The following is a 25,113-nucleotide window of genomic DNA, read 5'->3' as shown; positions in this document are numbered from 1 at the left end:
GTACCAACAAGATGGATGGGTTCACATCCAACAAAAAGTTGGGTTCACGTCCAATTAGAGGAAAAAATAAAAAGAAGGAAAAATGTTAAAATATTTTTAGGTTGAAAATGATGTCATATCTTTTATGGAGTTAAGAAAAAGAAGAAAAAGAAGAAGCAAGAGAAGGAGGAGGAAGGGTGTTAACACATGTGTACCAACAAGATGGATTCACATCCAACAAAAAGTTGGGTTCACGTCCGTTTAGAGAAAAAAATAAAAAGAAGGAAGAGTGTTAAAATATTTTTAGGTTGAAAATGATGTCATGTCTTTCATGGAGTTAAGAGGAAGAAGATGAAAATATTTTAGACATAAATTTTCATTAAAAGTCATGTGATCAACATGTGTCTACTTCCTGTTAAATTATTAAACAGTGTTTAGAAGGAAGAGAGTCTGAGTGTAATGTGAACGAAACAATTAAGGGATTTTTTATGAGGTGCAAAAAAGGAAGAGCGTCGAGTGCAATTTGAAAAAAAACATATAGGGTACAAATGTAATTTACTTTAATATTAATGATATGAGATATAAAAACAAAAAAATGAATTAATAGTGATAATATTAATTTTACAAAATTATTATTCTCTTTTATCTATATATTGATTAATTTTTCTTGATATATGTAAAATAATCTAAAATAATTATTTTAATGGAACAGAGGGAGTAGTTTATTCTCTAAAGTATCCTTTATATTTAATTACATAAGACAAAAAAGATAAAATTATTAGAATAAAATTGTAATTAAATGAATTATATCATTAAATATGGAAAATTTAATTAAAATTTGTTTACATTTTACTCTACCACATTTTTATATATATTTTAGTCTGAAGGAACTACCTCTCTCTCTCTCTCTATATATATATATATATATTACGTATTGTTGCTTATATATTTTTATTTATGTAGTTGTACTCACCGTTTTAGACTTTTGGTTGACATAAAGGATTAAATGAATCCACGCAAAAAATGTCACATACAATCAATCATATAAACCTATACTATAACCCACTTTATCTTATCCTTGACGGAGTTTAGAATAATATTCAACCCATAATACGACACAGACACATAATAATGAAATCTTCAAATTCCCTAGTCTCATCACTTTTTTTTTGTGTACATTCCCTAGTCTCACTTAAATAGAAAAATTAAAAATAATTTTATTTTTCTAGAGAGAGAGAGAGGGGGGGAGCTCCTCCATTTCCCGGAAACTGTGCTAAAGCCTAAAAGGTTTGAATATGAAAACGTTTTATTAAGTCTTTTGTTGGACCATTCTTGCTCATCACAGTGGCGTGCGGAATATCCAAGGATATAAATAGCCATATATTGGGACATAAAGTTGAACAATCACAGAGCTGCAGCTAACTGCTATCGAGAGCTACACACAAGAGTAAGACCAAAGCAAAAATACATTATACAATATATTATCGATCCACATCAATTTTTGAAGAAGATGGTTAGAGCTCCTTGTTGTGAAAAGATGGGATTGAAGAAGGGTCCTTGGACCCCAGAGGAAGATCAAATCCTCATGTCATACATCCAAAAACATGGCCATGGAAATTGGCGTGCCCTCCCAAAGCTTGCAGGTACTTTAAATTCTCAATTTACAAACAAAAGAAACACATTGAATTTATGATAATTAATATATATTTCCATTCACCCTTTTATATTATAAAGTTGGTAATTGACATATTCCACTTTTTGGATGATTTGGAGTCATGAGATTTTTTGTTTATTGATTTTATTCTGGGTTCTTTGGTATCATTTCTTAGGGTTATTAAGGTGTGGCAAGAGCTGCAGGCTAAGGTGGATTAACTATTTAAGGCCAGATATCAAGAGAGGAAATTTTTCAAGCGAAGAAGAGGAAATTATCATTAAGATGCATGAGTTGCTGGGGAACAGGTATATATTGGTTGATTTCTTCTTCAGACTAATGGCATTAATATGTTTAGTACCATGAATAAGATGAGCATTTTAATTAGTTTGCCTGAAATTGTAATGAGCGATTTTGTTCTCGAAAGTGGATTTGGGTTTCCAATTTCATGCTTCTTATCTTTTTCTTAATTTCTCTGAAAAGTAAACATGATTTAATTAAGTGGTGGGGGCAAGCGGCATTAATATTGATAATAAGATTGAGAAGGAATTGGGTCCATTGATAATTATTATACCAGGCAAAAGCCATAAAATGTGCTAGATAGTCTAGGATTGATTGATTTCATTAATGGACTTTTATCACTTTCTAATTAATTTTCGTAAAAAAATACTAGTAGGACCAAGACCCTTAAAGTATGATTTGTTTTTTTTTTACCATATCTTAATGAAGTACATATAATATTTTAATTGAAGATTTTAATTATTTAATAAGGATCATGATTATATATGATATGGAAATTAAAGAATAATAAACATGTGGGTGGGTTAGCAAGATTCTCTCACTATATTTGCCTTGCACGGCACTAAGTATTATGGCATATTTCAGAGCACATGCAACTATTAACATACACTAGACGTACATATATTCCAATGAGTGCATGAGATTTACTGTCTATGTAATCCTACAAATCAATACAGTCCAACTTTTACTTCGTTGTTTTCTCAATCTCTTCAACCAAGAAACCAAAACAAGAATCTGATGCATTATTAAATTGATCTTGATCCATGTTTTCAGGTGGTCAGCAATTGCAGCAAAATTACCAGGAAGAACTGACAATGAAATAAAAAATGTGTGGCACACCCACTTGAAGAAGAGGCTACTGAATTCAGAAATCCAAAAAAGGGTTTCCAAGCCAAGAATCAAACGATCTGATTCCAATTCCAGCACACTAACTCAATTAGAACCTACATCATCAGCATGCACTACTTCTTTAAGTGACTTTTCATCATTTAGTGAAGGGACTAAAAACATGGACAACATGATCAAGAGTGAAGACATAGAGTCTGTGGAGACAATAATGCCTCCAATTGATGAAAGCTTTTGGTCAGAGGCAACAGTGGATTATGAAAGCTCCACCATGATGACATCAAATTCTTGGACAATTTCAAATGAATTAGCACCCCCTCAATACCAATTTAATTCAGTGGAAAGCTTCCAACAACGAAGTGTTGATTATAATGGTTCAAACTATGATGATGGCATGGATTTCTGGTATGACATATTCATCAAATCAGGGGAGTCAATCGAATTGCCAGAGTTCTGAAATTTTCAGACACATTGAGGGTATCATTGAATTCGGCAGATAGAAAACATTTTTTAAAATAATAATAATAATCATATATGTTACAAAATTGAATTTGACGGTTACAAGGAATTAAGGAGAACATTAAGAGCTAGGGTCATTCATTGATAAAAGAAACTAGCAACATTTGTAAAGGGTAAAAATGATTATGTTATGATATCATCAAAATATGCCAGCTAATCTGAGGGACCAAAAGGGAAATACTGACTTTGTTTTATGTATATTGTGCAATACTTCATTCATGTTCGTTTAACATTTTTTTTTTGTTAAAAAAATGATTCATTAGGTTAGAGTTGTTCAAATTGTAATAGCAATAAATTAATTATGTAATTTGCTTCAAAAAAAATTAATTATGTAATGAAGTATTCAATTTTTTTCCACGTGTTTTATTGCTTACTATTTTCTTTATGCTTGTCCGTTTTGTTTGGTTTTATCCTCAAGAGAGAATCACTGCACTCAAGTGGACTATTAAATTTGAATCGGTCCACCAAGGCTTTCGTCGTAACCTAATTGCAACTTGCAAGATATTTTGCCTGCTTTGAAAAGTAAATTTTGTCACCCACGGGTACTTGAAATCATTCGACCTTGTTCTCTGAACCTTGCAAAATAACAAAATAACACTTCGAAAAGACATTTGTGTTTATTAATTAGCACTTGAAAAATTATATTTACAGAAAGGTAACTTTATCAACTTGTATAAGTATTTTTAGAGTTATATCAATATCTTTTATTAGTTGATAATGCAAAAAAATTATATTCACAGTACATAAAAATTAAACTTTACAATTAAAATGTTCAATATATAACGAGTAGATAGCATATGCACTAGTGTAAGGTTGTGTTTAGATGAGAAACTTAAGTGGTTTATTTTATTTTTTTGTCTCTATAGTTGGAGTAACTTTTGTTTTTAGTCTTTATAGTTTAAAATATCTTATTACAAAATATGTGAATCTAAGTGGTGCGATGTTGTTTTAACTTGATTAGAAGTCTTATGTTCTAATCGTGAATATGCAATTATGTTACTTAATACTTGCAATGAGAGTTTTAGTGCTTATAATCAACTTATCTAACTCGAATAGAATTGTATCCAACAAAGCTAAAACTGATGTGGTAAAACCCCTAGAAAGATTTTGACCATTTTTAACTGCCATAAATTTTAAAAAAGCTCTTTTTTTCTTCTTCACCTTGCCACCAAGGATTTGTTTTCCTTCTAACCACTTCTCAGAGATGACTTCTCAATGCTCTCGTACAATGTGTTGGTGAACATCGTGATCTCCTTCAATGAACCAAACCTCCGCACAACATCGTTGGTGTGTCAATCGCGGTGGGAGGCATCACAATCGCTGCAAGAGGCAATAATGGTGTTGCTTTGGTGGGGGAAGCACTTCAGCCACAATATTTGCAAGATTCGTCCCAATGCCAACAAAGCTCTTGACTTGTCCTATCAATTTTACACTATCAATTTCAATTTTGTAACAATTTTAAAGAATTTTGTATAACAATATTAGGTGACTTTGGATAGCAAAGATCAAAAGAGTTAAACAAAATACTTAAAATTTGGACCAAAAGGGTAATTAAATCAATTTTATAGAATTTCAAATACTTAAAATTTGAATGGTTTTCTGTTTAATTTTTCTAAATTCTTATACCATATGAGAATTTTTAATTATATTATCATCCATTCACAAACTATTATATATTATAAGTTAATTAACTTATATAATAATTATCTTAAAAAAATTGTAACAATAATGATTTTTAATCTTTTCTAGGTGTAATATATATATACACACTGATAATACATAAAAACTAAACTCAAATAATATAACGTATGTTTTTTAAAATTAAAAAGAGATTGTGTTTATTAGCATATATATTATTTTAATTAAATGAAAAACTATTGTGTGCAATTTAATCCTATTAAAAGTAAATAGTGTATGTACCAATAATATAAAACGAATGTGTAAAATAAATTGAGTTTTATTATACATCTAAAAATCATAACGACAATTATTTCTAATTGATGCACGATCCATTTTTTTATACTCTGAATGCAAAAAAAAAAAAAAAAATATTAAATGTTAAATAAGAAAATATAACGAACATTTTTTAAAATAAAGAGACGGCAAAAGAAACAAGAACCATGACCAAGTGGTTTAAATCAAGTTGGACGAAAGTTAGGGAAATATTAACGGAATTAGCAGCCAAGATTCTGAATTTTGGACTTCGAATGTCAATATTTGATAAACAATACAGAATAGTGTTAGGCGTAATATCTGTAACATTACAATATCAATAATGTTTTATTAATTATTTTAGTTAGATTATAAAAGTAATTAAATTTAATTTAAGTATATGTAATTAATTAATTAATTATGATATGATATTTTTTTTTATGCTTATGTCTATGTATATGTCATATTGAATTTTAGAGTATTTAAACTTAAGTAGATGGATATTGAATAAGAAAAAAGGATGAATAAGTTTAGTAAACTGTCCAGGTGTGAAGAGAGAAAAATTAGAAAGTCATATAACTCTAATAACCTTTCATAAATTTGAATCAATTCTAAAACAGTCTCATTTTCACTCCTTTCTTACTCTCCGAGAGAACCCTCCATTGAAAATTTAGGATCTTGATTTCTTTTACCCAAAAAATCATGTGACGAATTTCTTTCAAGTTATGAAATAGTTCAATGATAAGGAACTCTGTTGTTTTTTCTCATCTTTCATTTTTGTTATCCTTGCATAAGCTGGGAGCTCACAAAAGTACTCATTAATGAGATTTTAATGTTGATTCTATTTGTTTGAGGTTTGAGCTTTGTTGCTGGGTGCATGTTAATAATTCAATAATATAAAATATTTAATATGTTTAACTCTTTTATTTAACGAAGTTAATTTTAAATTTAAATTTAACTCATACTAAAATCAACGAGTCAATTATTGGATAAGTCTCAAATTATATTAGAGTTGATTCGATTCACTGTTAGCTCTAGTGTCAACAGAGTTGAAATGTTTAACTCAAATTTATTTTTACTGGCCAGTTTTACCTTAAAAAAAAAAAATACTCCCTTAAAGAATTTTAATCCCATAAAGCTGTTATTGACAAGTCATTCAAATTAGCAGTAACGATAAACACACTATCATTCTCTCTTTTTTTTTTTTTTATATTGATTGATACTCATGTAAGCCTCACTAAATCAGGAATGAGAGCTTAACATGAGACAAATTTCACGCTACTTTGTTCGTAACTCCTTTGAAAAATGCTAAAATCATTCTGTTTACCTATTTTTGCGAATGAGACTTTAATATTTCCAAGTCTCAAATTTCAAGCAATGGGAAAAAATATGTAGACGATAGTTTTAGTAGAGAATGTTGCCAACATTTCTCATAAGCCGAGTTTGAGAGAGTGCAAGCTAGAGTTAAAAAGCATATCCATGATGACCTTATTGCGTAATACTAGTGCATAATACTCGACCACAAGGCCTAGAAGTATATGTTTGCACGCTTTGTGCATCCCACATACATCAAAAATCTTGTACAGCCACCACAAACACACCAAAAAGTTCAACCGGGGGCACTAACGCACATAAAATTAGGACTAATCCAAAATTCAATATGCGGCCCATGGGCTCAAATATCCTCCTCCTAAAAGGATTAGATGTTGAAATACAAGTAATTCCAATGAAAAACAGACTCTTCTCCAGTGATAGTTCCTTTGTATCTTAGAAGGAGCATTATTCAAAATTGAAGCTACACTTCTATAGGCAAAACATGGGAACCTACTAACAAGGACAGTAGACAAAAAGCAATGGTGTCTAATTTAGGCATGAGTAAGCCAATGCCTTCTCCTCAGAAAGCTCTTCTGCAGTCAAGTCCAACTTCTTCCTTGAGAACTCATCAATGGAAAGTCCTGGGTTTAAAAAAGCAAAACTTATGTAAGCTCAGATGCATTGATGATTGATCAAATTTAGAACTATATAGAGAGCATTTGAATAAGGGGGGAAAACATTTTTATTGTATAACCATTTCCCAAGTTTTTCCACCAATAATTACAGTTGCATTAGCAAGCATCACACCAAGAAAGAGATTATTTAAGTAAATCTTGTTTCATTAACATTTTTAAAAGTCAGGCTAAAATTGGAGAAATTTTGCCAGATTATATATAGAGACAGAGCGCATTTAGCTTTATGAGAGATAAGAAACGCACTATAATGGCGTTATTTTCAAGACTTTTGCATTTTTCCAAGAGTTTAGTGTAGTTATGGTAAATTATTTAAAACTTTTAAATAAAAATACATTTAATAAAGCAAAAGCAAACTGGCCCGTAATTTCAGTGGCATTAGAAAGCTCTACCCCGAATTGTTGAAATTTCAGTGACTTTTTAATATAAAAATGTAAAAATATTAAAGCAAAAACAAACACCGGCAAATTAAGCAAGGGTTAACACCAAAGATGGTGAGATAATATGGATAAACACAATATTAAGTGACAAAACACTTACCTTGAACTATTGCCCATTCCCCATTGGCACAAGTGACGGGGAATGAATATATAAGTCCAGCTGGAACATTGTAGGAACCATCAGAATATACTCCCATTGATACCCAAGTGCCCTAAAATAACAATGGAGAAAAAAAAACTATAAGCTGAGCTGGAGACACAAAGAACCTGAATTAAAAAAACAAACAAAAACCCAACTAACCTGAGGAGTTCCAAGAACCCAGTCTCTAATATGGTCACAAGCAGCACTAGCAGCTGATAGTGCACTTGAAAGCTTTCTAGCTTTGATAATTGCAGCGCCACGTTGTTGAACAGTAGTAATGAATTCCCCATTCAACCTTGACAATGAAAAATAGCGACGCTTTAATAAACACAAAGATAATAATAATAATTTGCGAAAGTCATAATTCACGGTATTCATGGCATACCAGGCATCATCAGCTATAAGCTCACGGACGGGCTTCTCCCCAGCTGAGGTTGCAACAGTTGCATGATTAACATCAGGATACTGGGTTGATGAGTGATTGCCCCAGATAATGACATTCTTTACATCAGAAACCTGAACGGTCAGTCTTTCAGAGATTTGGCCCAATGCCCTGTTGTGATCCAATCTAGTCAAACAAGAAATGTTCTTCTCGGGAATAGATGGAGCAAATTCCTTCAAGATCAATGCATTGGTGTTTGCTGGGTTAGCAACAACAAGAACCTGAAAGATAATGCAAAGTCTCATAAATATTCCAAAACAACCACATAAAACTGAAATACATGATTTCTGCAAAAAAGAATGAACTCAGTTAGATTCCATCATGATGGAATCACAAGGACTTCAACATACAAATAGATACACTTGCACATATATAAACTTGGCTGGAGCTTTTTCCTCAATACCCAATTCATGTGAAAACGTGTGTCTCCCAAAAGTTGTCAAAGTTTGACAAACAAAAACAAAAACAGACATAACGAGGATACAAATAAATTCTTTGCAACTGCAAATATCTTAATTGGCCAAAACAACAAATAAGATCAGTTTACTCACTTGTATTTTACTGGTCTTATGTCTAGAACCATCTAATAGAAACCAACAAATAAATAGTTTTCAATTGTAAGAGTAAACCAACATGTCCCAAGCAATTTAAAATAGAAAGTGAAAACAATGTTGAAATAAAAAAACTGCAGAAATTATAGTCAATTAAGAAGGGGCTGAAGATTCAGATGAAAGGGATCACCTTGCAGTTGGCAGCAGCATGCTTTTCAAGGGCAGAAGCCTGGGACTTGTAAATGGAGACGTTCTTAGTCATCACATCCTTCCTCTCCATACCTTCTTTTCTTGGGAATCCACCAACCATCACGGCAATATTGACCCCAGTGCATGCCTCAACCACATCAGTTGTGGCAACAACACCTGAAACAAATAAATATCCCAGGATTTAATAATCTTGTTGATCATATAAGCTACTGAAAGAAACCTATGTCAAATCAAGACGGCTAACGTTGTTATTCATGATATTTATGTAACAGTCCCTTCAACAAAGGTAAGTCATACCTTTAAGAAGAGGGAATGCAGCATCCACCAATTCCATTTTAACCCCATTCAATGACTCTGCTGCCGGAGGAATGTCAAGCATGTGGAGGATCACGGGCTGGTCAGGACCCAACATCACTCCCCTAGCAATCATAGGGACAAGAGCATACCCAATTTGCCCTACAATTGATAAAACATTTAATTAGCACAACAGGATGAGAAACAAAATTTTATGCATCCACAAGCAGCCCATATTCAGTTCCGCCATAAAATTCATTTCTGAGATGTGAGGGAAAGGCTGCGTACAACATCCCTCCCTCATACCTTCGCATAGCGAAGAACCTCTGGGCAATGGGGTACGCTAGTTTTTAGTTAGATGTGAGAAAAACACAGCCAACAGAAGACATTGTAAAAGTACGAGGAAATCAATTAAAAAACTTGAAACAACACAGATAAATATGTGAATAAAGGAAAAGAAAAGAAAAAGCCTGGATAGGGTACAGTACCACCATTTTCAAAACAAGATTACAAAAACCAATAGAATTGTAGGAAATAAAGTGCACCACCAGAAAATAATCAAATTTACCGTGGCTTTTATTTTCAGTTAAATGAAAGTGAACCATTGCAATAACGTTTCATAAAGAACAGTGACAAACACACAAACAACTGATTCAATCCTTCCCATAATAGTAAGTCAACTTTACACACTAAATGTTTCAGAATTATATGATTCTCACTCATTCACAGAGAAGAATCATAACAAGTGTCATTAGATGATAAACAAGGGCAAGGAAAGGCCCAAAACTACACTAGTTTCAACTATTACTCCCTAATGCAACATAAAACACAACCCTTTCATCTATAACAAAACCAACCTTAACAAACAATTGCATAAGAATCCCAAACCAGACCCAGGTTTTAAAACCAAATCACTGAGAAACAAATCTACACAAAAACTAATAACAATACACAAACATAAAACATCATCATCGTTCATCACAGCATCAGATCTGAGACGTAAGCAGATCAAGATTCAAACACAACCAAAGACATAATTTTGACACAGACCCAGAATTCAAAACCATCAAACAAATCCAAAAACACAGTCAGCTCACAGATCTCGCATTGAAAACACAAAAGGGTGTAAAATCAAGCGATCGAGATGAATCTGAAAATTAAGCACGGAAGAGAAGAGATTATGGCGATGAGAGAAATACCTGCAGCTCCAGTGACGAGAACGCGAACTGGGTCTTTGGCCATTTTGGAAGAAATGGAACGAATCGAAGGAACGAAGAGATTTGAGACGAAGAAGAGTGAAAGAGTGAGTGTGGGTTGTGAAATGAGGGTAGACTTGGGTATTTATTTGTGTGGAGATAGTGTTGCCACGCTAGGACTGAATGAAACGACGCCGCTTTAGCAGGTTTAACTTTAACGGCAAAACAGAAAAGGAACCTACAAAAAAGCTGTATCATAGTTTAAGAAAAAATAATAAAATAAGTAAGAATTGTTCGTTGAAACTTTTTAGGCTCCTCGTCTGGGTTTGAGAAAGTGGAAACCGGGTGCAAAAAGTATTCTCTTTCTAGGGTTTGTTTAATAAAGCGAAAAGAAATGAATAAAAATAGTTTTGAATTAAAATTAACTATAAAAGTGTGAATCTATCTTATTTTATTTGTTTATTTTTTTTCTTTTCTATGCAAATAAACAAATCTTACTATATTTTTTTATCAGTTAAATTTTATAGTAAAAATGATATCAATAGAATAGAAAATAAAATGATCAATTATCGGTAAATTGCCTCACTAAATTTTATAATAAAAAAAATGAAATCATGGATAAACTCAACTTATCCGGGACGGCCCAGCCTATAATCTATGGTTTAATGAGTTAGATCAAGAAAATAATAATGGTTTCTGTGAGTCAATTGTTTTTTGTTCAATTTTAACAGTTTTACTTCGACCTCTCCTTTCCTTTATAAGCTTATTTTTTTGTAAACTTTTAAAAAATAATACCCACAAATTTCATGTTATAATTTCGTAAAACTTCTAAAACAGTAAAAGCCAATCTAATATTCAAGAGAATCAAAGACTCACTACTTGTAAAGTCCGGGAATTGTAGATGTAGCCTTATTACAAGCTAAGATGCTATTAAAAAAATAACATCTAAAAAATTATAAAGGAAAGTTTTTATTTTTGAAATTATATAATTAACATAAATTCTTAGTTATACCTTTCAATTAAAAAAGTATTTTAAAAAACTTAAACAAACAATTCAAAATGAATATAATTCACAAGTTTTAAATTAGTAAGGCTCATGTACAACTTATGAAATTTCATTGGTTTTAACGTGAGTTTTTTTAAAAAAATAAATAATTAATATTTATCAATAAAAAAATTTACATGAGTCTTTTTAATATAAATTTCATGTAAAACTTATGAGATAATAAATATGAACGGAGGAAGGATATTCTTCCCAGATGCTTAACGACATCAAGGAAGTTGAGTGATCACGGAGCATCCGCTGATGTGGGCCCCACGCCATGTACAATTTGTATCAAGCATGCAATCAAGCATCATCAGCCACATAATACTGTATCAGTGGACCATAGTTTTTAGCTTTTCCAAAAGTTCAGAATCTATTTCATAACCTCATAAATGGAATTTTTTTTATTATATATTTTCTTCATATTATTATATACCCATTGACATTTGAGCATTTGCAATTAAATTAAATTAGATGATATAGGCACTGAGGTATGAAAGTGTTTAAGTAAAAAAAATATCAATTCACTCACAACTATTTACCGAAATTAGTACCAGATGAGTAAAAGAGAAGTAACATTTTTGGAATAATAAAAAATCTACCCACCTGGATAGTGCCAATAGCACTACTAGTAGTGCCAATAGAAGCTCCCCTACAATATTTGTTTGCTATAATTGACTCTGTTATGCGTTTGGGATAATTCTAACTACTATTTGATATATAGCCATTTTGCAAAGCCCATTACTCAAAATGCATTAAGAGGCGACTTTTCAGTGGATTTCACAACACTCAACTCATTTCCTGTTTGAGATTTCTCTATTTTCATAATTGAGAAAACAATATTTGGAAGAGAAAGAATTAATGGAATTAACATGATCCATCATTATTTTTTTACTCTTTCATATGCTAATTATATATTATGTATATCTCCCTTATCATTTTCTCCTTTCCTTTTACACTCTTATTTTTTTTATAATTATTAAACGTGTAAGTTAATTATTACAATAGTTAAATAATTTTAATTATAATAAGAATGAAATAATGTAAAAATGTATTTTTAATTCTTTAAAATTTGGCCAAACTTGGTATTAGTTCTTACATTTTTTAAAATTGCGATTTTAATTCTTGAATTTTTTAAAATAAGTAAAATTGGTCTCTAATGTCATACGACATCATGGTTGGCAATGTGGATACCATGATCATGTAATAATAGTTAGCTACCTTAGTGAAAATGTTAAAGAAGTTAGAATGAGAGATCAATTTTACTTATTTTCATAATTTCATGAATTTAAATCAATAAGAAAAAGTTTAAGGACTAAAATTAAAGCACAATTAATTTTTTAGTACCAAAAACATATTTAACCCCAAAATTTAAAGATTTTAAGTATTAAATCACACACTTTGTATACAAATCATGTATCAATCTATATAGATTGATTGCAAATTATTTTAAATATATTTCAATTACATGTTTTACATGTTTTTTTCAAATTTATCAAGTGAAAATTAAATGAAAAATACTATTGTAAATATTGAATTTTTTTATAAAAAAAACGTATTACTATGAAAAAGTTTTTGATAATAATCAATATTTAATATTGATTGATACCCATGTTCCTAATTTAGAAATCGAAGAATTACTCGTGTATTTAAATTGAAATTTTTGTAATTTATCTTGTACGTACAACATACAAATACAAATTAACCTGGTTAGCTTTTAATATACTAATAGATAGACTAAAAATCTACCTGGAACATTTTGAATTACTTTTGAAAAATCTCCATGTATATAGGCATTTTCCAAAAGACTAAGGGTAGTGCCATTATTAAAGATGGGGCACTTTAATTTACTAGCATGTGAGCTGCATTAGTTTGATGATGCCCCCAACAAATCACTATTAGTTACCTAACAAAGCAACTGAAAATAATTGAAGTTCGGAAGAGAAAATGGATGCATGTGGACCTTGGACAAGAGCAAACAAAACAAGCAGATTTAGAAAAAGCCAAATAACTAAAAGCAAGTGTAGTCACCAGAAAAATAAAGCTTAACAAAACTCACTTCCAAATACATTCTATACATTATACGCTTCATTATTATCGATTACAAAACAATGCACAATCAATCAGATACTTGCTGTCAACCAAAAGAAGGAATTCAAATAATGTTTGGAAAAAAAAAAAACCAAGAATCCCTCTCAATGCAAAAGCCTAATTTCCTATACATCTTCACACTCACAATACTTAAACAAATATGTGCTGACTTTGTTTTAATTTCAATAGAATCCAAAATGAAAATGAAAAAAATATATATATCAAACCATCATGCCCCATATGTATATATCACTTTAATGTGCACTCCATATGTCAAATTAGAAAATGAATAGTCCTTGAGATAAAAAAAAAAAATCAGGTACTGCGTGCTAGCATCTCCTGAAATTCAAGCATTGACCTCTCTTTCTGAAGCCTCATATCTTCACGAAACTTGCTTATGAATTCTTCTGCCTTTTGATCCACGTGTAGTTGTGGAGACTTGGCAACCACAACCTTCCATGCATCCTCTATGGTGTTCAAGCCACTACTACTACTCTCACCGCCGTGACCCTGCTGGTTGCGACACTCACCAACAAAATTATTACCCTTGTAAATACCATGCTCTTCTTTCTCTTTGCCTTTGCTTGTTTCCCCTTGCACTTGTGTTGCACGAGCACTTGCCTTGTTGGTGGCATGCATGGACACAGAATTAGCCTTGTGGTCAAAGAGGTCATATATGTGTATGGCTGCACAGTGCTTGTATTGAGCATGGTAGTAATTAGAAGTGGCACCACGTGGCCTTATAGTGGTGAGTGAGCGATGAAGTCTAGAGTGTATGAGATGGCCAAGGGAGTGAAAGGCTGAGAGGAGGCGTTGAAGGGTGGTTTTCATGGACTTGGGGATGTTGAGTTTGTGGAGTTTGTGTTGGACTGTGTTGGAGAAGCTCTTCCATGCCTTCTTGGCAGGTTGAAGCTTTTTTCCTAGCCTCTTGCGAGACATATCACAAAGTGAATGAATTAAGGGTGCTTTTGGTTTGATGAGAGAAAAGAGTTGGATAGGGAAAAAGGCTTGTAGGAAGAAAGAACAATAATGTGTCTCCAAATGAAGGGAAGGGCTATTAGAAATTATTCTCAATCTCACGAAGGAACCTATGATCCCCCCATTTTAGTTTTTATATAATCAATTTGCTCTACAAGTTGCTAACATCTTTTTGGTCCCTCCAATTGACACATTATTTTGCCATAGAATTACACGAGTGCCATTGTCTTTGATTTCTACAAGAACAAACATGGAACATATAGAGTCACAAAATAGATACGCATTGATGGCAAGAGTTGTAATAATATGAAATCTTAATCATAAGGGTGTGCAATTCTCACTCCTAGCTCAACACTTTCGGCAGAATTGACAGCATGGAAGCAACCTTGGGTGCTAAGTATGATGAGAATAATAAGGAAAACTAAATTCTGTAAAGACCAATATTATAGGTTTTCCCATGTGGTGTGTCAATAGTATGCAACTTTTGGGTTGCGGGCTCCTTTTTTCTTTCTAACGTAAAAGGCAAGTTGATCACTGACCAGTACCCCGCTCCTCATAGCAGAAAAGAAGAAAGAAATGACATTTTATTCAGTTCATAGTTAGATTGCCATTAAGTTTTGAGTAAAATTATTGATATAATTTTTTGAGTAATGATATTTAAACATTTTATTATTTTAAACATTCTTCTAATATTTCTATATTTTTTAACTCTTTCTATCAGATCATAAATTTTATTATATTTATATTTTTTTTCCTTTTTAGATGTCAAATAACACATTGAATATTCATGTAAAGTTTTTCATAACTTTTATAATAAATTATCAAAATTTATTAATATAATTAAAGTAATAACTCAAGTGACAATAAATCTTTCTTAAAGCATCTTTAGGGATAAATATAATTTTGAGATTTTAAATTACTTTTTCGTGTATTGTCACATGCGATTTAAGATTTTTTTTAATTTTTTATTCCAATGATAGAGCCTACTTTGGATTCTTAAATCATTTTTTATAGATCTCACCGTAAACTTGACTTTTTGAAATTTTATTAGGGAGAAAGATTAAAAAATATATTTTTTTAAAACATTGCATATCTTGAAGGTTCTTGTGCAAGAATCAATCTTACACGGTGGAGATCATGGGTCTGTCTCTGCCGCTGAATCTCAGTAAGAATCGATCTTAAGTTCAAGAATTATCTCCAAGATTCTGCATTTATAATCTTAGAATCTGAAGGTCAAATATCTCAAATCACTTTTATTTTCTGATTTCTTAAAATTATCTACACTTTAAGTCCAATCACCCCTCTTTAATAATTTGAGTTTCAGTTAAACTACATTAAAGAACAATTATAATAATAAGTTTGGATAAGCTGTAGTACTGCTTTTCCTCTATCTCAATCTAGCGATAAAATGACCATTTTATGGACACATCTGCTTTCATTTTCCTCAGAAGACATTGAAAATTTGAATGTACCCTGTTAAATAGACTATACGAATGAAAATAGACCAGCACTAACTGGCACTGAAAGTTTAGACCACTCTTTCCCCGTTTGATTTGGAAGCATTGTAATTGGCCATGTTTGGCAATCAATTAGAGAGGATATATATAAGTGACCCACCACAAAACATATCACTGTCCATTTGGGTCCACTTTGCTTTGAAAGAGATAACTACAAGCAGTAGAGTTTGCATATTTTTTATGAAGACACTAAGGTCAAACAGATCAATCTCCGTAAATATTTTTAAGAAAAAAAAAGATAGTAAAATAAATTGAACTTCTTTTATAAATTAAAATCAATTAATGCACTTTAGCTTTAAATAAGGTAAATAAGAAAATTTCTATAAAAATTAAGGGCATAAGTTGATTTTAACTTGCGAGACAAGCTCAATTCATTTTATATTATTGTTTTCTTCTCTTTATAAGTGTTTACAAAGAAAGTTTATTCAAATAAGAGTTAAGTTTTTAATGGATTTGCATGTCTTAGTCTATGGAGTGTAAGCAAGATAGCCTTTTCCTTTCTGTTGAAACTGGAAACTCAAACTTTATTTAATATATCCTTTTAGTAAAAGTAACATCAGCCTGAAACAACTACTTTAGGATATTTAATTTTACCACTAGCACTTTCTTCCACTGTTGAACCAACAGCCCGTTACATCAAATTTAACAGAACATGCAGTATAGAATTATTATTAAAATTATTACTACTATTATAGTATTATGTAAATGTGGTTATAGCATTATTCATTTAATTGCTTCTCTAGACTTGTTAGAGGAATTAAATTACACATGTACCAATGTACAATACCAATAACAAGAGCTCTGTGTCTGAAGACCCAAGAACACAGGGATTTATAGAGGAAGAGTCAAAAGGAAAGAATGAGATCCAAAGCATGTTAATCAAAAGTAAATTTAATGCCTACCTCTAAACCTTACTACATATTCTATCCTCTATTGCGGGTCATATCCAGACTGTTGTAGATATTGCCAAGTTTTTTACACTAATTTTCCTAATATAGATTTCTTTACACTTGATAGATTGATGTTGCCTCTATTCTCTAGATCATTCCAGCAGACTATGGTATGTCTAGGTAAACCAGAGAAGTAAGTTTAGGAAGAAGGTAAAGCCTCACTATTCTCTTCAGCATGTGGAGGGGTAATAGATGATCCAGTTTTTGAATTTTTTGCGGCTGGTGGACTGTATTTACTAAGCACCTTATCTTTGTTCTGGTTCCACCATTCTTCTGCTTGCTGCTCGTTGAATCTTCGTTTACTGCAAAAAAGAAAAGAAAATAATAAAGGAAAAGAGAAAACAGATAGAAATAGTTTTTTTTTCCCGAAGGAGATAGAAATAGTATTAAAGATAGAAACAATTGAAATAAGAAAAACCATACTCAAATTAATGGTATAACATTATAATGCTGCAAAGTGTTAACCAATTGCCATCAAACTAAAAAGTAGGGGGAAAAAAAACAAAAACCAAATTAACATACAAGCTTTTCTTATAATCAAATGGTAACATTTGTCCTCCACATGCCAATACTATAAAAGAAAAGCATCTATATCTATTTATATCAATATCAAGTAGCAACTATGATAAAACAATTAAGAAGCTATCAATACACATCACTACCTCCATAATTGCTAATGGACATCACTACCTCCACGGAAATAGAAGACCATAGAAGATTTCAACATTTAGTTACAGTTTTAATCACACATAGAAATTGTTACATGCAACCCCCACATTGAGAAACAGGATTTTTATGAAATAGATTAAGTTAGAAACTAGTTAAAAATATTGATGCAAAGAAAATACATTTGGAATTTTAGATTAGCAAGTATCTTATACCTGAATCTAATTCGTTTGAAAACTTTGTAACCACTAGGTAGTACTACGAGTGTGCCATAAACACCATGCTCAAATTGTTCAATGACTGATTTTTCTCCTTCTTTCACAGGTATACCAGAGTCATGCAATTTTGAACCATTTCCTGAGCTTGGTGGAATCACTACTAGACTAGATACAGATGAGTTGCTGCTTTCTTCAAGAATATTTTCTCCATCTATAGATGGAACAACCCCAGAAGCATCATCATTTCCTTCCACTCTTTGCTGTTGGAGTTTTGAAGAGTCACTATCTGAGGCAGGTACATCAGGTGCACTTTGTTGCTCAGACTCAAGGCTCTGTGGGGAGGAAGAAGATTCAAAATCTTTTTCTTCATGTAGAAATTCTTCAGCTTGAGCATGCATGGTTCTCAAGGTCTCTTTGTCAGGAATCTCAGGTGGCAACTTCTCAGTCACTTCCCTCAACTAAATAAAACCAAATGGAGAAGAAAGTTTAGCTATTTTGATATAAACTTCTCAACAAGCACTAATGGCAAAGAAAATAAAATATATCAAGAGCATAAAATGAATTTAACTTCTTGCATAAGGTAAAATATATCATCTTCTGTATCTTAGCTTTTCATAAGTTCTCACGGCTAACTTCTCCGTAAACACCTATAAATTTATAAGGGCTTCTTTGTATGTTAGGAATCAAATACTTGGGATTGAAAAGCTCTCGTAAGCTAGAAGCTAATCCAAACTAGGCCTTATTATGATGAACCAGATATCCTGATCAACTTCCTTTTCTTTCCCACCAGGTTTAAAGATTAGCTTATTATGACATGCAATAACTCTTTAGTTAACCCTATTCATTAGCAGTCAAGGTGAGTACATTGATGAAAGGATGAAGGTCCATATGTGTTCCGAGTTATTCAGATTGAAAAATTAAGCATATGTCTTGCAGTTAAAGGTGAGGTAGTGGACAAAATAAATAATGGTTTGACTATCTTGAGAGTTATTGCTCCTTTATGGAGTCTGAGAAGATAACAATTATCAAAAATACATAAATAATGCAAATAATATAGTTTTAATAAGTGTAACAATAAATATATATCTGTAAATCTCAGCCTAAATTTAAACTTCTTTGTTGACACCATGAACTCAATGATTGCTTCCCTTATTCAGTTTTAGGGAATGCCAAGATTCAATGAAGATAGTCATCTATTTTGTTGCATCAATTAATTGTTGCTGAAATCCTTTGGAAAATTAAAAGGTTTGTCATCTGCACAATCATAAGATAATTTAGCCAGACTTGTTTTGCCAAATTTATATACAACCATATAACTAAATCTAAAACTTATACTTTTTTTCTTTATTGTCATTTGGGGATAATAAGAATTTTGGACGCATTCAAATCACCAATTTTTGTTGTTGAAATTAGTAGTTAGTTTTAAAAGAATAAGCTAAATGTTAGATTGAGGTTTTGTTTTGACAATGAATCACAACACAGTAATGATGAAAATGTCATTTACAGTAACTCAAAATTTCTGGTACAAATCATTATTATGTTTAAAATATATATTTTTTTAGTACCACAATAATCCAGTGATATTTGCCCCATACACAATAACAAAAATCTAGCAATTTTATTGTAGAATGCACTTGGATAACATAATGATATATTCCTTCATTTCTTCAGGCATAATAGTCACACATAATTATTTAAGTTTCCAAAATGAGTGCTTATCCTTCATTTAATTGAGTTCTCATATATAAAAATATAATTCTATATGGGGAATAATGCAGTATGGGGTACAGAGGCAACTTTTGCACAACTTTTTGGCAAAATTGGTGTTAATTGTCTGATGGTATGAAAGGAAGATTTCAAGTTGTTCCCAACTTTTTATAAGATTCTTGCACGGCTAGGATAGTGAAAATAATATATATCAGGGGGAATATGATTTAGCTACAAAGAAGTCAGAAGAGAAAATCAAAGGCAGCAGATCATTGTGCATAGTTTATTCCTAAGTACTATTGATAGACAAGAGACTTGTAACCAATAACAAGTTCATCAACATGATTTGAATTTTCTTAAGGATTAATTACATTGAATGTGTGTGTGTGTGTGTGTGTGTGTGAAGATGCAATTAGAAATGCTTCAAAGATTTCATCCTCCCCACTTGTATGATTTTTCATTCCTGTTTCTCGTCACTTTGGATGAAACATTGTTTCAAGGCTCAAGCAGGAAAATGTTATTTACATAAATTGAGTTTAACTTTGATGTCAAAATATAGAATTAAGATACCTTATCTGCCAAGGACTTAATAAATTCCTTTGCTTCTCTAAGCTTAGAAGATTCCTCTCCAAATTGTGACATGGCTTCTTCAATATTTTTCTGAAGCTCCTGAATCTTCATATCTTGCATGTCACTCTTCTGCTCCAAATTTTGATTCTATTTGAAAGAAATAAACATTCACAAATATTATTAATCGAGACATGTTATTCTCTGTGAATAAAGAACATAATTACTAGATCTGAAAGTGGTAAAAATTATGAATATACTTTGTTTTGCCATTTTGTAACTTCTTGATTCAAATGATCATTTTTCTTCCTTAAATTATCAATAAGGCTTCTTGAAAATCCAGGGGAGGTAGAACGCGGTGGGCTTGGTGGTCTTCTAGCATATGGTGACATGGGTATTGGAGTAGCTGATGTTGGTGGAGTTGGAGGTTGACTTGGCTGTATAACGGGTTTGTAAACATTCTGCACAGAACTCAATGAAATTGGAAATGAAACATCTTTCAATTGTAAAGTCGTAGGAACTTGAGCAGCTCGGACTATGGAGTCATGTGTACTTCCAGGCTTATTAGTCCTAATCTCAAGGTATTTAACCGGTTCTATGGTAGGAGGCAAGAGAACTCTTGAAGACCTTACCTCTCCCCGGTGAAAACTTTCCCTTCCATATATGGAACTAGATGGACGACTAATGTCCCTATTAAAATTGGAAGCACTATCAGAACCTTTTAGCTTAGCATAACAAGCATCACACACACGATGTGGTTTGCTAGGTGTTGGAGCCAGTGCTGCTTTTGAAGCCTTTTTTGAACTACAAGGATGGCAATACACCAATCCACAATGATAGCAATTACGCCTTTTTCGGGTAAAACCAAATGGTTGTCGACAATCAGAGCAAACAGATTGGTCAACTCCAGAAACCCATTTATGTAGGCATATGCAAGATGTAAAGGTCGAACCACATGAGATGTTCTTAATATGCCTGTCTTTCAAGGCTTCCACCAGTGTTGGAGATTTCTGATCATCTGTGTCTCCATGTCCTAGTCTTCCATTGGCACCTCTCCCCCAAGTATATAATTCACTTCTTGAAGTCAACACAGCAACATGATTGGCCCCACATGATATTTCCTCCACAAACTCTCCTACTAACTTACCTCGGACTAGAATTGGCACTTTTCCATCAGAATTTGGATTTCCTAGTTGACCATATGCTGTGCCTCCCATAGTAAAAACATGACCAGATGTAGTGAGTGCAACAGTCATAGTGTACCCACATGCAACCTGGTGAAAATTATACTCAGCAACTGCAGCTACACAAGTTGGTTCAAGGTAAGTTTCCTTGTTAACATGACCCAAACGATATTGGTCGCCATCACCCCATGTGAAGAGCCTCTTGGCTGAAGTGTTTGAACCAGAAGGACCCATAACCTCTATAATGGCTGCTGAGTGCCACACTCCACATGCAACCTTAATAGCCTTATGTCCACTCAATAATTGTACCTCCTTTGGATATGCCACACTATCTCGGTCTCCATGGCCCAATACACCAAATCTTCCATCACCAATGGTAAACAACTTCCCATTGGAGGTTGCTAATGCTGAATGCCATGTTCCACATGCTACAGATACAACCTGAAGTCCCTCTAAAGGACCACTAACCCTTTTTGGTATCCAGTAGCTAACATCAGTGCCATGACCAAGAAGTCCTGCACCATGTGTACCATCACCCCAGGTGAATAGGTCACCAGATGATGACACAGCACATGAATGATACTCGCCACATGCAACAAAAGTCACATTGGTAATTGCCAGGGACTCCACAAGATGAGGTCTACCAAAATCTTTTTCAAATCCATGACCAAGTCTTCCACCAGAGTCCTCTCCCCAAGTAAAAACCTCTCCCTGCCTTGTAACTAGAGCAATGTGACGATCACCAGGCCCAATCTGATGGACATCAAGAACAACATCAGACTCCAATGGTTTAGGAGTCAGCACATCGGTCTTACAAGAGGCTAGACTCCCCAATCCATCAGATGAATTGCCATCTACCCAAACCTCTCCCCATATATAAACATCACCTAGAGATTCTATGTCATCTAGTCCTGATCCTACACTACTTGAGTGGCTAACACTTGATACACTAACACGAGAACCATCTCCACAACTTGTCCTTACTGGCATATTTGTATCTGATCTAGAGCAAGATGATGTAGATTCATGAGATACTGATTCAAAAGAAAACCTGCCACGGGCAATGCTTGATGCAAACTCTAGTGTTCCAGCATTAGGACGATCATTTGGAATTAAGTCAACACTTTCCTGTAAGAGAGAGTCAAAACAATTACTCTTTTGGAATGTTCTAAAATATAGATGTTAGAAATAAAGTTTATAACAACTTAAGCTTTAACAATAATTTCTCATGGTTTCCATGACCAAGTAGTTAAAAATTTGTTATTTGTTGCCCCCACTTATGGTAATTTATTGAAACAAGTTTACAGGATGGAAACTAAAGCTCATCTTGAGCATTGAGATATTTTGACGAGTTTTGCATATACAGATTTAATCTTATGTCAATAAGAATTTTAATTTTGCATATTTTTCAAATGTATTTGTAGCATAAATTATTCTGAGCATCCTTGAGTTTTTATGCACCAGGATAACTCCTCCTAGAGTTTGAGATTCTGCTGATCTTAGAGGTAACTCAATCCTTCAATACATAAAATTAGAATTTAATCAATGAGAAATTGAAGGCATAAATAGGAAGTCTGTTTAACATGTAAACTAAGATAAGTTGAAAATTTAAGGCATTAAGCAATTTTTATTAGAACTCACATTGGATAAATCACTTTTTCCACGCCTAATACGCTCTCCACGGGAAATTAATGCCTTAAGGCTTGAAAACCATACCTCTACCTCAGCTTGGTCCTTGCAAATCTAGAAATATGAAAAGGGGAAGCAATAGATTCAAAATTTAGATGAAATTGACAAATTTAAATTCAAAATGGATGTGTATTCAAACCAGATCAAGTGATCGTTCCCCCTTTTTATAAATAAGTGAAAATGACAGATAATCCTTTTCAGGACGCAAGTATCTTCTAAAGACAGCCTGAAATTAAAAGGAAACCCAGGATATCCTTGTCAGAGTGCTAACATAACCGACCATAAAATCTAGCCTCCAAAGACCAACCATTTAACTTACTGTTCTCTGTCCTGGGATGATGTGTGAAACAGAAGACAATTTTAGATTCTTTTCCCTTCCATGAGATATCCAAATCAGTTTCGTTTCATCCTGCTAATGCCGCTAAATATGAAATCATTCATACTGATATATAAAATTCAATATATATAATATGCATGTATGTTTGTTTGGACACGAATGATTTTTTTTTTTTCATTATAAAAACTCACCGATGAGAGCCTGAATGTACAAAGCTTTGGCTTCCCTTTTCGACTATACTTTACTAACTGAGTGCCCTTTTTTAAAGTAATGAATGCCTTCACAAAGAAATAAGACAGAAATTAAATTTAAGTGGAGCACCTTAGCAACATAATCTCTAGAAAACCATATCAGTTAGTAACAATTTCTATTCCAGAAAAAAATGTTTTCCTAAGTATTATCCCCATTTAGATAAATAGATTTTGACTGTTAATCAAAAACCACTAAGAAAGGAACAATATCATGACCATGCTCAATGAATGTGGCCCTCCCCATGCATCCATGGCTTTTGTAATTACTTAATTTGCCTCTCCTAGAAATAGAATACAAACTATTGCCATTCAACAAAATGATTCAAGTTTCCTATCTCATTGCCTGTATCTATAAACCTAGGCGCCTCAGTATCTTTTTCATTGCTTTCTTTCTCTTGTCTCCTGCATAAAGTAGGATACTGTTCCCCTTCTAACTAGTAGTAAAGAGTACCATGACTATTTTTTATGCATCATGCATGGAATGCTATTCACAAAATATTTTTTCATACCATTATTACCCTACCTCTCATCCCTGAAATCAAACAAGTTGTAGCTTGCAAGGGTATGCCTTATCTCCAATTATACTTCTTCTAGCAAGGACAAACAATTCATTTGGAGGAAGATCACCAACAGCCATAATTGCTAACACCCAGAGATAACATTTTAACTGTAAGTCTATAATTAATACACCATAACAAAAGATCCCTCAATATTTTGATTTTTCTTTTCATTTAGAAAATGAATACTATTTGATACAAACAAGCATGATCATGCCTAACGGGGAAAAAAAATCTAATCTTTTCCAGCTACAAAACAAACCAAACCAAACATTTTTTTTTCTTTTTCAGATAAAAGCTTAATTTGGTGGTGAAACTAACTTGCTCAACATCACGCTCATGACTCCCAAAGCTAGCAAGATCTGCCATTCCATCTGAAAGAAATTGTGAGGAAACCACTGAAGAGGACAAAGCTCAAGCGTCATGCTTTCTACTTAGGCCTCTCATCAAAGTCTCCAAAAACCTCAAGATGGAAATTCTTCTCCCAGAAATTGGACAATGTTAAAGAAAAATGAAAAAATATAACCCTTAAACTCAGATATGGCACTAGTGCATGGATATGTGCTATGGATTCAGAATCAGGGAAAGACCCAGATGAAGATTTCTCATATGTGTGATCAGTTTCTGAGCGAAATTGGATTCAGCAATTGAGAGAGAGATGCGAAAGTTACGTAAAAGGAAAGGGAATGAGATATTGGCGCGCTTCTTAAACTGCTACCACGTCCACCAACTAAGGGCGTGTTTGGTTTTCAATTGGAAATGTATTTTTAAAAAGTAGAACTGAAAAAAATAAACACTTACTAGTTATTACTACTTACCTTCCTTCACAATCTTTCATTACGTTTTAT

At 32.7% G+C, this 25,113-nt stretch overlaps 4 protein-coding genes across 4 annotated transcripts; 1 reads left to right on the top strand and 3 right to left on the bottom strand.

Moving 5' to 3' along the window:
* Nucleotides 1-1,319: 1,319 nt before the first annotated feature.
* LOC114377786 (transcription factor MYB13-like) lies at nucleotides 1,320-3,652 on the top strand. The gene is made up of 3 exons (XM_028336333.1): nucleotides 1,320-1,622; nucleotides 1,809-1,938; nucleotides 2,705-3,652. Exons 1-3 carry the CDS (start codon nucleotides 1,490-1,492, stop codon nucleotides 3,231-3,233), a joined length of 792 nt encoding a protein of 263 aa, XP_028192134.1. The 5' UTR covers nucleotides 1,320-1,489; the 3' UTR covers nucleotides 3,234-3,652.
* Nucleotides 3,653-6,691: 3,039 nt separating this feature from the next.
* Nucleotides 6,692-10,666, bottom strand: LOC114377770 (malate dehydrogenase, cytoplasmic). Its single transcript, XM_028336331.1, has 7 exons — nucleotides 10,512-10,666; nucleotides 9,316-9,474; nucleotides 8,999-9,174; nucleotides 8,201-8,478; nucleotides 7,975-8,110; nucleotides 7,774-7,885; nucleotides 6,692-7,182 (listed from the first exon to the last, which is right to left on the bottom strand). The coding sequence occupies exons 1-7, from the start codon at nucleotides 10,552-10,554 to the stop codon at nucleotides 7,088-7,090; spliced, it is 999 nt and encodes a 332-aa protein (XP_028192132.1). The 5' UTR covers nucleotides 10,555-10,666; the 3' UTR covers nucleotides 6,692-7,087.
* A 2,926-nt stretch (nucleotides 10,667-13,592) lies between these two features.
* LOC114377754 lies at nucleotides 13,593-14,743 on the bottom strand. The gene has a single exon (XM_028336330.1). The coding sequence runs from the start codon at nucleotides 14,581-14,583 to the stop codon at nucleotides 13,960-13,962; it is 624 nt and encodes a 207-aa protein (XP_028192131.1). The 5' UTR covers nucleotides 14,584-14,743; the 3' UTR covers nucleotides 13,593-13,959.
* Nucleotides 14,744-16,887: 2,144 nt separating this feature from the next.
* Nucleotides 16,888-24,634, bottom strand: LOC114369287 (PH, RCC1 and FYVE domains-containing protein 1-like). Its single transcript, XM_028326489.1, has 7 exons — nucleotides 24,587-24,634; nucleotides 23,260-23,346; nucleotides 23,073-23,174; nucleotides 20,508-22,586; nucleotides 20,251-20,397; nucleotides 17,971-18,431; nucleotides 16,888-17,391 (listed from the first exon to the last, which is right to left on the bottom strand). Exons 1-7 carry the CDS (start codon nucleotides 24,632-24,634, stop codon nucleotides 17,229-17,231), a joined length of 3,087 nt encoding a protein of 1,028 aa, XP_028182290.1. The 3' UTR covers nucleotides 16,888-17,228.
* Nucleotides 24,635-25,113: the final 479 nt, after the last annotated feature.

Source organism: Glycine soja, chromosome 2 (genome assembly GCF_004193775.1).
Source record: "Glycine soja cultivar W05 chromosome 2, ASM419377v2, whole genome shotgun sequence".
In the NCBI taxonomy this organism is placed as follows: domain Eukaryota; kingdom Viridiplantae; phylum Streptophyta; class Magnoliopsida; order Fabales; family Fabaceae; genus Glycine; species Glycine soja.
Note: the sequence above shows the minus strand (reverse complement) of the source record. Positions and strands in the feature narration are given on the sequence as shown.

Bases quoted from the DNA above. Each gene is read 5' to 3' on its own strand.
- LOC114377786 (XM_028336333.1), top strand. From the start codon at position 1,490: ATGGTTAGAGCTCCTTGTTGTGAAAAGATGGGATTGAAGAAGGGTCCT. The intron at 1,623-1,808 runs GTACTTTAAATT...ATCATTTCTTAG, and splicing joins TGCCCTCCCAAAGCTTGCAG to GGTTATTAAGGTGTGGCAAG. The intron at 1,939-2,704 runs GTATATATTGGT...CCATGTTTTCAG, and splicing joins CATGAGTTGCTGGGGAACAG to GTGGTCAGCAATTGCAGCAA.
- LOC114377770 (XM_028336331.1), bottom strand. From the start codon at position 10,554: ATGGCCAAAGACCCAGTTCGCGTTCTCGTCACTGGAGCTGCAG. The intron at 9,175-9,315 runs GTATGACTTACC...TATTTGTTTCAG, and splicing joins TGCATTCCCTCTTCTTAAAG to GTGTTGTTGCCACAACTGAT. The intron at 8,111-8,200 runs GTATGCCATGAA...TTCATTGTCAAG, and splicing joins CTTATAGCTGATGATGCCTG to GTTGAATGGGGAATTCATTA.
- LOC114377754 (XM_028336330.1), bottom strand. From the start codon at position 14,583: ATGTCTCGCAAGAGGCTAGGAAAAAAGCTTCAACCTGCCAAGAAGGCA.
- LOC114369287 (XM_028326489.1), bottom strand. From the start codon at position 24,634: ATGGCAGATCTTGCTAGCTTTGGGAGTCATGAGCGTGATGTTGAGCAA. The intron at 23,347-24,586 runs GTTAGTTTCACC...TTTTAATTTCAG, and splicing joins ATGAGCGTGATGTTGAGCAA to GCTGTCTTTAGAAGATACTT. The intron at 20,398-20,507 runs GTATATTCATAA...TCTTTCAAATAG, and splicing joins TTACAAAATGGCAAAACAAA to AATCAAAATTTGGAGCAGAA.